Source organism: Antennarius striatus, chromosome 13, assembly GCF_040054535.1.
Source record: "Antennarius striatus isolate MH-2024 chromosome 13, ASM4005453v1, whole genome shotgun sequence".
Classification (NCBI taxonomy): domain Eukaryota; kingdom Metazoa; phylum Chordata; class Actinopteri; order Lophiiformes; family Antennariidae; genus Antennarius; species Antennarius striatus.
In genome coordinates, this window is record NC_090788.1 from 16,728,969 (window position 1) to 16,741,874 (window position 12,906).

Genomic DNA, 12,906 nt, shown 5'->3' on the forward strand with positions numbered 1-12,906 from the left:
TAATGGAGGACAGATTTCTCAAGCCAGAGGTGTTGCTAATTCCCACAATGTTTGTTGCTCTCTTTCACTTCCCTGTGTGTTTCACCCTTCTAACAGACTCCTGTGCCACGCCATGAAGGATCACATTGTACGAGTTGCTAATGAAGCCGAGTTCATCCTGAACAGGCAGAGGGCAGAGGATGTACATAAACACGCTGAATTTGAGGTATAAATAAAAGGACACCTGATATTTGTCACAATATATGATGCTGTTAAATCTCTTGCGTGTGGATAATAATTAACCCATACTGTTGTTACTAATAAACATTTGTTTTACTAATAGAAAAAACAGCCAAGAAACAACTTAGTCTTCTTGTTTTTTGGCTGCTTTTTTTTTGTTCTCATCCATTAATGCTTAAGGAAATGGAAAAACCAATCCTCATCCTGTACATTTGAATTGTATCTTATCCTCTGATTTAGAAATCCAGTCTATGAATGTATGACTGTCTATGACTGTCTATGAATGTATGATTGTTTAAAGGAGTGAAAGACAAATTCTAAAACGAAAAAGTGATAAATAAATTTTTATCAGTGTCAGTAATTTAAGAAGCAGTAACAGCACTAAGAGACTCCTCGGTGTCCTCTGGTGGACAAACTGGTGGCATAATGATCACTTGGTATGTGTGCAAGTACTGTTCAAATTTCATTGAGTTTTTGCATTTCTGCCATGTTTCTACTTCAACATGTCAGAGGAATATGTAATGTATGTCTATATATGTTCAATAACTCACTAATATGTTTTGAATAAGTTAATGTAAGCTGATGTATTGTCTTAGATGATATGTCGGTCCGTCATGACTGTATATGTAAGTAAAAATGATCAGGTATTGTCATGAGGTGTTTGAATTGAACATCATCCTCTACAGCATTAGTAACGTGACATGAATTCTCAGTCCATGAGTCACAGTATAGCAGCTGTCTTCTCTTCACTATGACCATCTCATCTCTGACATTAATGCTATTTCCTCCGGCCTGGTTCCAGTCAAACTGTGCCCAGTACGCTGCCGACCGGAGGGAGGAGGAGAAAATGTGCGATCACCTCATCAGCGCTGCTAAGCACAGAGATCATGTGACCGCCAACCAGCTGAAACAAAAGATCCTCAATATCCTGACTAATAAGCACGGGGCCTGGGGGACGATGTCACAGAGGTGAGCAGCAGATGAAAAGGAAGCGTGTTTCAAATTATTCTCCGGAACACCTTCAGATTACATGAGAAGTTGGATGTTTCTCGGATATAATTAGAAAATTATATTATTATATTATTATTAAGTCAGCATCATACATGATTTTTGCTCCATGGCGCCACAACACACTATCACTATATGTTATAGCCTTATTTGTGTGAAATGCAGTGAAATCATCAGCGTCTACCATTAATATCAGTATGGAACATGAAACTAATAAAACAATAAAAAAACAATAATCATGTATAAACTTTAATATGGAAGATATGAGAAGCAATCAAGTGTTGTTTAACACAATTTGCCTAAGAAATCAACTCCAGCTGCATCATAACATCACCTCACAGTGTTCAACACGCTGACACACTCACATTAAATCAATGATTGCTTATCATCCAGATCTGCCTTCAGGCTTTGAGCTAAGCTGAGGACATGCAGCATCTGAAGCCTGTCATCCTCCTGTCACTGTTGATTAAGTAAATAGCATGCTGCAGTGTGCATGATGTTAATAAACACCTTCTGCACTCGGAAGAAAACTAATTAAAATCAACTTGGATGTGAATGCTTGGCCCCCATGGTGATATTTTTTTTAAAAATTTGTTCACATTAGTGTAATGATTATGCCAATCACACTTGACTAAGCCTTAATATTCATGTGTAGACAAGGAAAATTAATGTTTTAGTTGTTGTTGGAATTTAATAATTACCAAATTCTTATTTTTTATCCCTAAGAAAAATCTGTTCAGTGTAGGAAGGTTGTTTAGGAAATTCCAAGCATCCCTGAAGTAAATATCAAAAAAACGACACCCGTTGACCTGCTAAAATCCCCCATCCCCTTAATGTCTCTAGCCAATTGCATGACTTCTGGCGTCTTGACTACTGGGAGGACGACCTGCGTAGGAGACGGAGATTTGTGCGAAATGCTTTTGGATCCACTCACGCCGATGTGTCACTGAAAACGCTGGAGGACTACGGTGAGTGAGAACATGCTATACATCATCCGTTTCCTTGTTTTGCACTCTCACTCTTCTATGGATACTCAAAAAAACAACAACATTCAAACAGGCACAGAAGATGATGAAGAGGGCCTGAAATCAAAGAAGAATTTCCGCAGCCAATCAGTCGTCACGCAAAACCCAGAGGCGGAGCTGATGCTGGAGGGAGACGATGACGCCGTCAGCTTGCTGCAGGAGAAAGAGATTGATAATCTAGCTGGTAAGGTGCACACACTGATGCGCGCGCGCGCACACACACACACACACACACAAACACACACACACACAGATACACACATAGTTAGGTGAAGTAACAATACATGTGTACAGTAAACTGTCTATGACTCTTGTTTTTAGTACGTTTTCGTCCAAGACTTTTTATCTCCAAAGGCAAGTTGGACCTTTTAAATGTGTGTAGTTGTACTAACCACCGGACTGATTTATCTGATTCAAAATTAAGACTTAATCCACTAAAAATGCACAAAAATCACATTAATTTCAGGCCAGTGTTCTTGCTCTATCCGATACAACTGTAGGCAAAGTAAAAAAAAATAAAAAATCATCGTCTGAATTACCATGAAATGACTTTGTGTACCATTTAACAATCTTGTGTGATCCCTGATTAATACTATCATCTATTAGTAAGTCATAATATAGTAATATAGAGTCAAACAAATGCGCCCCCCCCCTCCCCCAGGCCCGGTGGTTCTGAGCACTCCAGCCCAGTTAGTGGCGCCGGTGGTGGTGGCTCGAGGGACTCTGTCCATCACCACCACTGAGATCTACTTTGAGGTGGATGAAGAGGATCCTGCTTTCAAGAACAGCGATGCCAAGGTGACACCTCTTTCTTTAGTACTCTTCATTCATGGAAACAATGATTTAGACCGTGTTCTACTACACCGATCCAGACAGACGAGGAGTCGTTTCCCCGTCTATCTAAAGTCTCATATGTTTTCTCAACAGGTACTGGCCTACTCAGAGGGTCTGCATGGCAAATGGATGTTCAGCGAGATCCGAGCCGTGTTCTCCAGACGCTACCTGCTGCAGAACACCGGACTGGAGGTTTTCATGGCTAACAGAAGTAAGTCTGATTCATTTTTTTCCCCACAGACTTTCAGATTTACCAATGAAATAGGAGAAAAGACATTCTCTGTCTCATACACTGTTAGTACAATTTGTTCTATTTAAAATGATTAAGCTGTGCTGAGACAAATGTGATGTAATGTGATCAGCTGTTCCAGTCTTGGGAGAAGATTTTTGTTAACACAAGCTGTGTGTGACTCATCATCAGTAGGGGGGTTCACACCGTCTCCCCCTTCCCTTGTGTATAAATATCTCTGTGAATCAAGTCGTTTCTCTCACTCGCAGAATATTCTTCACCAGTTTACATTGTTATCATGATCAATGATTGGCATAATGATGTTCATTCTTCTCTCCAGCATCTGTGATGTTTAACTTCCCTGATCAGGCCACGGTCAAGAGGGTGGTGTACAGTCTCCCACGGGTGGGTGTGGGGACGAGTTATGGCCTACCGCAGGCCAGGTAGGTGCAGCGCTGACTCAGCAGGTCCACAGCCACATCCGCTGAATGAAAGGGGTGTTTCCTGGTGTTATAGAGAGGACATTCACTGTGTGTCTGTGTGTGTGTGTGTGTGTGTGTGTGTGTGTGTGTGTGTGTGTGTGTGTGTGTGTGTGTGCCCCCCAGGCGGATCTCTCTGGCCACCCCTCGCCAACTTTTCAAGTCATCCAACATGACTCAGCGCTGGCAAAGGCGAGAGATCTCCAACTTCGAGTACCTCATGTTTCTCAACACGATTGCAGGTGAAACCCGCCGTCAGTTCAGTTTCATGAGCTTTCATATCCGCTGTGGACCAAATGTAAATCTGTGGACCAATCAGAGGTTGTGAAGTCAGACAGTCATGTCTGATGCATAGTTCCTTTTTACAAGATCAAACCACCAAGTCATTTCTAGCTGTTGTTTTTTGTGTCCCCGTCCTCCGACATCAACACATTTTTTTAGCTCACTTGCTTTGAAGATTTTACCGGCATGACCTTGTTGGGTTCCTTTGACAGCTAACATTTTGCTGTGTTACAGCAGCACAGAACGCCCTGAATTGCAGAGTCACCTTTTTAATTTTTCTTCGCCATTTGAATAAATGAAGCCCTCATTTTAACAGTCTATTGAAGAAAAGCTTTGTCAACTGTTAAAGAGTTCAGCGTCATCCAGTTTGTTATATAAAACTATTCAAATTTAACCACAGTAACAATGTATTCATATATATATCCTAAACTATCTATAAATGTTTTTACAAGTTTATTCAAAACAAGCGAAATGAGTTTCGGATGCAAGTCTTGATGAACAGCAGCGGGTTTTAACGACAGCTGTTTGTCGACAGCTTGTGCGTTCACTCCTCTGTTAGAACATCTTTCATCACACTATCATACAACCTCGGTCGGAGTAATTGTAATCCCAGTCTGCCACTTAATCTTTGTTGGCGTCGGGAGCCTTTGAGCATGAGCCTGATTTATTAGGCTTGGAGGTTTTGAAGCCTGCCAAAAGGTAGCAGCGGCTCCGTAAATCAAGTTTAGTTAGATGACCATATTAAAAGCATCATGGGACTGTTTTGAGACAAGGGATCGTGTTTTATCCATATAGAGTCATCTCCTATAAATCTTTTGTCCCCACAGGAAGAACCTATAATGATTTGAACCAGTACCCCATCTTCCCCTGGGTTTTGACCAACTATGACTCAGAGGAGCTCGATCTCACCCTGCCTGGAAACTTCCGAGACCTCTCCAAGGTTAGACACTCGTAATTTAGTATGCTATGAACACTGACATACAGGTCAGGGAGTGCAGGCTTATACATTTCTAATAGCGTCGCCTGGCATTGTATAACATGGAATAGCACAACATTGATGTGGATGTTATTCCTGCATCTTTTCCTCCTCCAGCAGAGGATCAGAGAATATTTTAAATGAAAACATAACCTTTCACATTCCTAAAAAAGAAAAGATATTAATGGTTTTTTTGTAGTCACACATTTATTTCCTCGTTTCTTCCAGCAAATCGGCGCACTCAATCCCAAGCGGGCTGCATTTTACGCAGAACGCTACGAGACGTGGGATGACGACAGCACGCCTCCTCACCACTACACGACCCTGTACTCCACAGCGCATTCGACGTTGATGTGGATGCTCAGAATAGTGAGTGCCCACTTCACTTGGAAACATGAACCTGGCCAGAGACTTGAGGCTCCTTTCCAAATGGATATGTCTCCTCTTTTGATCGCAGGAACCCTTCACCACATTCTTCCTCAACGCCAACGATAACAAGTTTGACCATCCAGACAGATCTTTCTCTGGTATCGGCTGCTCATGGAGGAACTGCCAAAGGGACACGGCTGATGTTAAGGTAACCCAGATCAGTCAGACATACACAGTTTCACTGACTGAAGGGTCACTCAAATTCTTGTATTAATTGAACACGTAAGTAGGTACAACTTTAAGCTTTATTGCACAATTTTAAACACATATAATATTATTAGAACATATTATAAATTAACATATAATTATAAAAGTGCTGTACATGTAAGAGAGGAATAAAATTAACAAAAAGTTGTATGACTGTGCAGCAACAACAGCAAATAAACAAGAAGACAGAAGTAAACTCGTGCAAAAACACACATGCATACAGATGCATTATGCAGACACACAGAGCCTCACATGTACTCGAACACAAGGACACAATGCTTGAAATGGACCTATAAAAAGGCTTTTCAGTAGAATTAAAACAGGACAGATTTTCTGTTCTTGTGACAGATTCTTATGACGTCTGTTCCAAAGCTGGAGGTGACGCCAGCTGAAGCAGGGTGAATTTTTTTTAGAGCTGAAAGGAGATCACTTTGTTCAAACAGACCTGTTTCTGTCTCATCCGTTAGGAGCTGATCCCAGAGTTCTACTACTTGCCTGAGATGTTTGTCAACAGCAACGAATACGAGCTCGGCGTGCGTGACGACGGCGTTGCTGTGTGTGACGTGGAGCTACCTGCTTGGGCCAAGAAACCAGAAGACTTTGTCCGCATTAATCGGATGGTGAGAGCCTCAAACAGCGCTTTTCCACAATATAATAAAAAGACTTTTCATACCACTGACTGTTTCTGTGATTGCTCTTCCACCAGGCTCTGGAGAGTGAGTTTGTGTCGTGCCAGCTTCATCAGTGGATCGATCTAATATTTGGCTACAAGCAGCGAGGTCCAGAAGCAGTTCGAGCTCTAAACGTGTTCAGCTTCTTATCGTACGAGGGAGCCGTCAACCTGGACATCGTAGATGCTACACAACGGGAGGTGCGTTTCCATGACAAACCGAGAAATCACTCTTGTGCCTCACAAAGTCGTATTTTAAAAGCAGACATCCTCCTTCGTCAGAAAGCATTCACATGAAACAAGCAAGAACACGTTTGTTTGTTTCTCTGTTATGACATAAATCCTTTTAATTTGACTGGTTATTAAACCCACAGAACTCCATCAATCAAGGATCAAACTATCAAAGTGAATAAATAAAAATAACATCAAACATATACGTAATCTTCCTCAGCTCAGCATCTTCATCTTTGTCTCGCTGACTGTAGGTGCTCGAGGCCCAGATTCTGGCGTGTGGCCAGGTTCCCTCCCAGCTGCTGATTGAGCCACACCCACCTCGCTCTTCCGCCATGCACCTGGTGAGGACACCCGAATAAACGCACTAAAATACAAACAAAAACCATACATATAGATATAGATATAGATATAGATAGATGGATAGTTTTTTCATTTTATTTAGAGATTGTTGATTTATTTTTTCATTGTAAAAACAGGAAACAGGAAGAACATTTTTTAAAGGGTTGTGTAGGTTGTGCTGCGCTGGTTTTAGTTTCCTCCCTGCTCCCCCCAGCAGCAGGACGCCTCGTCGTCTCCACATTAGAGTCCTCCATTTCAGGTTAAAACCCTGAATCCTTTCCAGGCAGCACCTCCACCTCCACTCCTTGGCCCCTGAGCCCCCCCCTCATTGTGTGTACCTGCTCTGACCCTGTACTCCCACTAATTCACCTTTTCCCTTCCTCCCACTCTCCCATCTGTTTTGTCTCCACCTCTCTCCATTCCAAACTCCTTCTCTCTCGCCCTTCTCTGCCCTCCTTGCTCTTCTACTTCCTTTCTCTTTCTCTGTCTCTCACACCAGTGTTTCCTTCCCCAGAGCCCTCTGATGTTTAAGGATCAGATGCAACAGGATGTCATCATGGTACTGAAGTTTCCCTCCAACTCCCCCGTCACTCACGTCGCCGCCAACACCCTCCCTCATCTCAGCATTCCAGCGGCCGTCACCGTCACGTGCAGCCGGCTGTTTGCCGTCAATCGTTGGCACAACACAGTCGGTGAGTGTGTTTATGGGAGTCGGTGTGTCTGTTTGTAGCTGGGTACTGTTATTTTGTTTACTTCTATTTAATGGGCGGTGTATTGCAAACTGTCATTTCTTTTGAGACCGTGTGTTTCTTGAGAGCACTCCTTTTATTTGATAAATGTAGTCATTTTCGTTCATGACACAGAAATTTGTTCATTCCATTTTCTAAAAGGCAAAAATGTTTGATTTTTCTCTGTCTGCTTATGGAACCTGCTCAAACTGTAATTTTCAAGCTTTTTACAATTAATTGAAAATGATTAAATAAGTCAGATAATTATTGGGAAGTTGGATCATTCGAATTGTAAAAAAAAAAAAAAATCCTGTAAGTTTGTAGTTTCGTTGTTTGGGATTGAATTACAGTCATGTTAACTTTTGTGTTGTCCAAATCCAGGATTTAGATTGAGAAATATCTGTTCATTAATGTCTTGATTACACCAAATAATGCACTCATTAGCACAGCAGGCTAGTTGTAATTACTCATGCTAATGTGATTATGGAGGGCCATGAGTGTCATTATTATATTGCTGTACTTCTTTTAGCATAATCCTGCACAAGAGCTTTCATTAAAGAACACTCCACCAGGGTGATCGTATGAGAGGATATAGTGTGTGTGTGTGTGTGTGTGTGTGTGTGTGTGTGTGTGTGTGTGTGTGTGTGTGTGTGTGTGTGTGTGTGTGTGTGTGTGTGTGTGTGTGTGTGTGTGTGTGTGTGTGTGTGTGTGTGTGTGTGTGTGTGTGTGTGTGTGTGTGTGTGTGTGTGTGACTATAAATTCTGTCCTTTTCCCCCCTCAGGCCTTCGTGGAGCTCCAGGATACTCCCTAGAACAGGCTCATCATCTTCCCATTGAGATGGATCCTCTCATAGGTCAGAGCATCTTCATTTAAAACACAGTGTATGAAATAATGATACCACCAGTGGGGGGGGGCACTGGTGCGGGGTGAGGCCTTACATCCCATTACATACTGGGGAATAATGTACAAGCACTGCTGAGACTGCAGACACTTGAAACGCTGTAAGGCCTCACTGCTCAGCGATCAGTTGATGTCTGTCAGGTGACTTGTTTACCTGTTTGTGTCTGTTTATCCTCATTAACCTGCTGACATCTCTGTCCTCTGGTGCAGCAAATAACTCAGGTGTGAATAAGCGTCAGATCACTGACCTGGTGGACCAGAGCATCCAGATCAACACACACTGTTTTGTAGTTACTGCTGACAACCGTTACATCCTGGTCTGCGGCTTCTGGGACAAGAGCTTTCGTGTTTACTCCACAGAAACAGGTAGAATTTATAAATCAGTTCATTGCTTTAGAGGTTTAACTGTGGCCTGCAGTCTGTTGAGCAGAAGGCACAGGTTGAATCCTTCATCCACCTCCCTTCCTCCATACTCTTCACAGGGAAGCTGACTCAGATAGTGTTTGGTCACTGGGATGTTGTGACATGTCTGGCGAGGTCGGAATCCTACATCGGAGGAGACTGCTACATCGTGTCCGGCTCCAGAGACGCCACTCTTCTTCTGTGGTACTGGAGTGGAAGACACCACATTATCGGGGATAACCCTAACAACAGTGAGTGGTGATGATGTGAAAAAATCATCTCAGATCGGTTGGGACTTCAGTCAATGTTTCCTATTGTGTTGTGTCCTCCAGGTGATTACCCTGCTCCCAGAGCAGTGCTGACGGGACACGACCATGAGGTGGTGTGTGTGTCTGTGTGTGCAGAGCTGGGATTAGTCATCAGTGGAGCTAAAGGTCAGTCTATGTCCATGTACAGTAATCCTTGCTACTCGCAGTAAATGCGTTCCAGGAACCACCCGCAAAGAACTAAATTATGCAATATAGCGACAAACTTCCGGACGCTATCAGCCAATAGCATGCAAGTGCGGTATCACATGACTTCCTACTAAAAATCCACAATTTAGGGGAGCCGTGCATCTTGAAGCACGAATAAACGAGGAATTAGTGTTTGTGAAGCCAGAGTTTGCATTTTGGTCTTATTAGAAACATTGTACAGTTAACATTGAATTTTTTTTTAAACATTCATGGAAATTTTTCTATATTATCTTATAGAACTGTTATTATCTCTGTATTTTACATGATTTAATTCTGACCTGTAAACTTTGTTAAAGAAATCAGGAACAAAGTCATAAGCAAATCATGGAAAAATGAACCTATTATGTCATTTATAATCCATTGAAGTTTCTGTTTATTTCAAGAGTTGATTATTAAAGTACAGTTTGGGGAAAAAAGTATTTTGGGAAATAGTGAAGAATCATTCTGAGAGAAGATGCAGGCTATGTCTCAGAAGCTGAATTTTGAAGATTTTTTAAATGTTCAAAACATTGATTGATGCTAAATTGAGCTGAATTATGTCTTGGAGGAACAAAACAAACAAAGTGATGCTCTTATTTTGAATTTTCAATCTAGCTTTTCAGTACGTGATAAAAATTAAACTTTATTTGTTTTGCTCTGACAAAGTGGAAGAACGTTTTGCTTCAGGGCATTTCAGGGGAACCAGATTTCAATTGCTGAAACAAATCAACTCTTTCTTCCTCAGTCTGATTTCCGTTTTTGTTTGATCACCAAAGCTGCATGTTCTAAAAACCATTTCCTGTCTTGCTGTTCAGAGGGCCCATGCCTGGTCCACACTATCACAGGGGACTTGCTCAGGGCCCTAGAAGGGCCGGAGCTTTGCAAGCGACCCCGCCTCATCTCAGTGTCCAGTGAGGGTCACTGCATCATCTACTATGAGAGAGGTCGCTTCTGCAACTTCAGCATAAATGGAAAACTGTTAGCACAAATGGAGGTTAACGATTCCACCCGGGTAAGGCTGCAGGAGGAAATCCGGCTTTATGTGACCATGTAGTTTCTTGACTTGTAATCGATGCAGCACAGAAGTTTCATTTGTCACATCCTTCTTCCCAGGCAATCCTGTTGAGCAGTGATGGACAGAACTTGGTGACGGGAGGTGATAATGGTGTTGTTGAGGTGTGGCAGGCGTGTGATTTCAAACAGCTTTACATCTACCCAGGCTGTGATGCAGGCATCCGTGCCATGGACCTCTCACACGACCAGAGGTAAAGCAAACACTTGAGACATTGTGAGCAAACGTCTGATTTGTTGTTACTGGAGAAACTGGTTCACCTCAAAGGAGCCTGTAGAATGATCAGTGGCATTTTCTGAAGAACTCTGACATTCTCGTTTGAAAGAAAAATGCTCCAAAGATATCTTTTATGAGTAAAGTTTGATTTCTATTTAAAGTTTGATTCCTAGATGTGTCTCTCTTCCCTCAGGACTCTGATCACAGGGATGGCATCTGGCAGCATTGTCGCATTCAATATAGACTTCAACCGCTGGCACTACGAACACCAGAACAGGTACTGAGGTGGACAGTGTGAGGAAGATGAGGATGGAGTGATGAGGAAAGAACAAGAGAGGGAGGAGGTGACACATTCTGCTGTCTATCTGCAACGTGGGGGAAACTACAGTATCAAGGGGAAGGAAAGACACGTACCGGACCTTCAGACTCTGTTCCCTTCTAAAGTTGATTTGAGGACACGGCAGCCAGGGTGGAAACAACTTCCTCTGTGCACATGTGTGTGTGTGACCACAGACACATAACAGCCAGAAGATACACACTAAAACCTGCTAACAAAATAGAAATACTGCAGAATGGAGTCATGCAGACCATGTAGAGGTCGATCATATCCGTACCACTCACAGGACTGGTTGCAGTTACCATTGCTGGTACGCTTAACGCTTCACAGACAAAGAGCATAAGTTTTCTTTTCCATTAAAAGTTTCTTTGGTTTTGCGTTCTAGTTTTGATTTGTTTTAATTTGAGTCTGGGAATTTTTTTAATTTTTTTGGGTGGACTATAAATTAAGACTCTCTCAATGTCTCTAAACTGATTAGAAATGGTCAGAGATGAACCAGCGCCACCCACTGGTCAAAAACCGGTGCTATTGGCTTAATCTTAAAAAAATATATTAAAAAAACCCTCGAAAATTTGGCTGGGGTTATGATTTCATTTTATTTTATTTTTATCTGGTTTCCTTTTATTTCATTATTTTGTTTCTTGCGTCTACCTGCAGCAGGGTTCAATCTGATTTTTATGTAATTAGGGCTCTGCTTCCTGCAGAGTTTCTGTATTCTTTCCCTACACAAACTGCTTATCACCTTTAATTTATTAATGACTTGCTGTATGTAAAATATTGTTTAATAATTATTATAATGTTGACAAGGCTGATGATAATAACGGCGGTGTCAAGGATGGAGATGATTGTGCCGAAGATGGCTACGGATAAGAGACCTTGCCAGTGCCACAGAAGATGACAACCACGAGACCGACATGATTTCCTTTGTATATTTGGTGATTGTTTTGTCAATAATGTACATATAGTCTTGGTTCTGGCTTGATGGGAGACTTAATCAGCTGAATAAGACTGAAAGCGCAAAGGAAACCTTCACTTACCCACATTTCTTGATTATTTAAAAAAAAGAGAATCAAATCAATGTAAGAGTTTGTTTTGTATTTGCACTTTGCACCAATCACATATCATTATTTATTCGCTTGGTTCTTTCTGGTCGGCTGCCATTTCGTTTAGGTCCATCTTCCCGACGGGATTATTTGTGCATTGATGTTTGTATTTAAAACGTTGAGCTCATATGTGATTATTAGGTTTTACAACCACACAGTTGTAAGCAATATCATGATTCTGTAGCTGATAGAGGTGGGGAGAGGAGGGAGGAGATGGGATGACATGCAAGATGTGTACTGTATGTGTGAAGCCATCTTGATCAAATGCGCACATGCACATACTCTATCGACAGGTTCAACTTACGTATCCAAAAAAGGTTAAATATTTTTGGATCTATGAAACCCTAAAAATTATTGTATTCATGTTTTATTGCAAAGATGTAAAATATGACATGTGTGAGTTGAAAAAAAAAATCATAAGAAAAATAAAATATGCAAAGAATTTGATGACTTGCTTGTCGTTCATCACACATCCTCATTCACTAAAGGTTTATCCTGCATCAGAGAATGTAGTGTCTTAGTATTTTCCACACTATAAGGCGCACTGGACTATAAGACGCACCCTCAATAATTTGTTTGCTTTATAATTTATTTCATATATAAGGCGCACCGGATTATAAGGCGCACACAATAAAAAAAATTGATAAAATGCAGCGGTTGTAGTTGCGTAGTCCGTCCACTAGATAGAGCTGCGCTACTCAGGCAGTCATGATTGCATTCATG

The 12,906-nt window shown here is 41.6% G+C and overlaps 1 protein-coding gene across 6 annotated transcripts in view; it reads left to right on the plus strand.

Annotated features, from left to right (window-relative positions):
* nbeaa (neurobeachin a) overlaps window positions 1–12,607 on the plus strand; it is an 80,598-nt gene extending 67,991 nt beyond the window's left edge. For 2 of the 6 annotated variants that reach the window (XM_068331069.1, XM_068331066.1), the window contains 22 exons: window positions 97–205; window positions 1,022–1,188; window positions 2,071–2,195; window positions 2,287–2,436; window positions 2,914–3,050; window positions 3,180–3,297; window positions 3,656–3,758; window positions 3,921–4,036; window positions 4,904–5,016; window positions 5,281–5,421; window positions 5,510–5,629; window positions 6,156–6,308; window positions 6,395–6,559; window positions 6,844–6,933; window positions 7,431–7,623; window positions 8,441–8,512; window positions 8,770–8,925; window positions 9,042–9,212; window positions 9,294–9,395; window positions 10,271–10,467; window positions 10,569–10,720; window positions 10,937–12,607. In XM_068331069.1, the coding sequence (XP_068187170.1) occupies window positions 97–205; window positions 1,022–1,188; window positions 2,071–2,195; window positions 2,287–2,436; window positions 2,914–3,050; window positions 3,180–3,297; window positions 3,656–3,758; window positions 3,921–4,036; window positions 4,904–5,016; window positions 5,281–5,421; window positions 5,510–5,629; window positions 6,156–6,308; window positions 6,395–6,559; window positions 6,844–6,933; window positions 7,431–7,623; window positions 8,441–8,512; window positions 8,770–8,925; window positions 9,042–9,212; window positions 9,294–9,395; window positions 10,271–10,467; window positions 10,569–10,720; window positions 10,937–11,027 (2,941 nt within the window). In that variant the 3' untranslated portion in view covers window positions 11,028–12,607. Of the gene's footprint in view, window positions 1–96; window positions 206–1,021; window positions 1,189–2,070; window positions 2,196–2,286; window positions 2,437–2,913; window positions 3,051–3,158; window positions 3,298–3,655; window positions 3,759–3,920; window positions 4,037–4,903; window positions 5,017–5,280; window positions 5,422–5,509; window positions 5,630–6,155; window positions 6,309–6,394; window positions 6,560–6,843; window positions 6,934–7,430; window positions 7,624–8,440; window positions 8,513–8,769; window positions 8,926–9,041; window positions 9,213–9,293; window positions 9,396–10,270; window positions 10,468–10,568; window positions 10,721–10,936 lie in introns of all 6 variants that reach the window. The other 4 variants (XM_068331063.1, XM_068331064.1, XM_068331065.1 and 1 more) reach the window with 3 other exon arrangements.
* The last annotated feature ends 299 nt before the right edge of the window (window positions 12,608–12,906 follow it).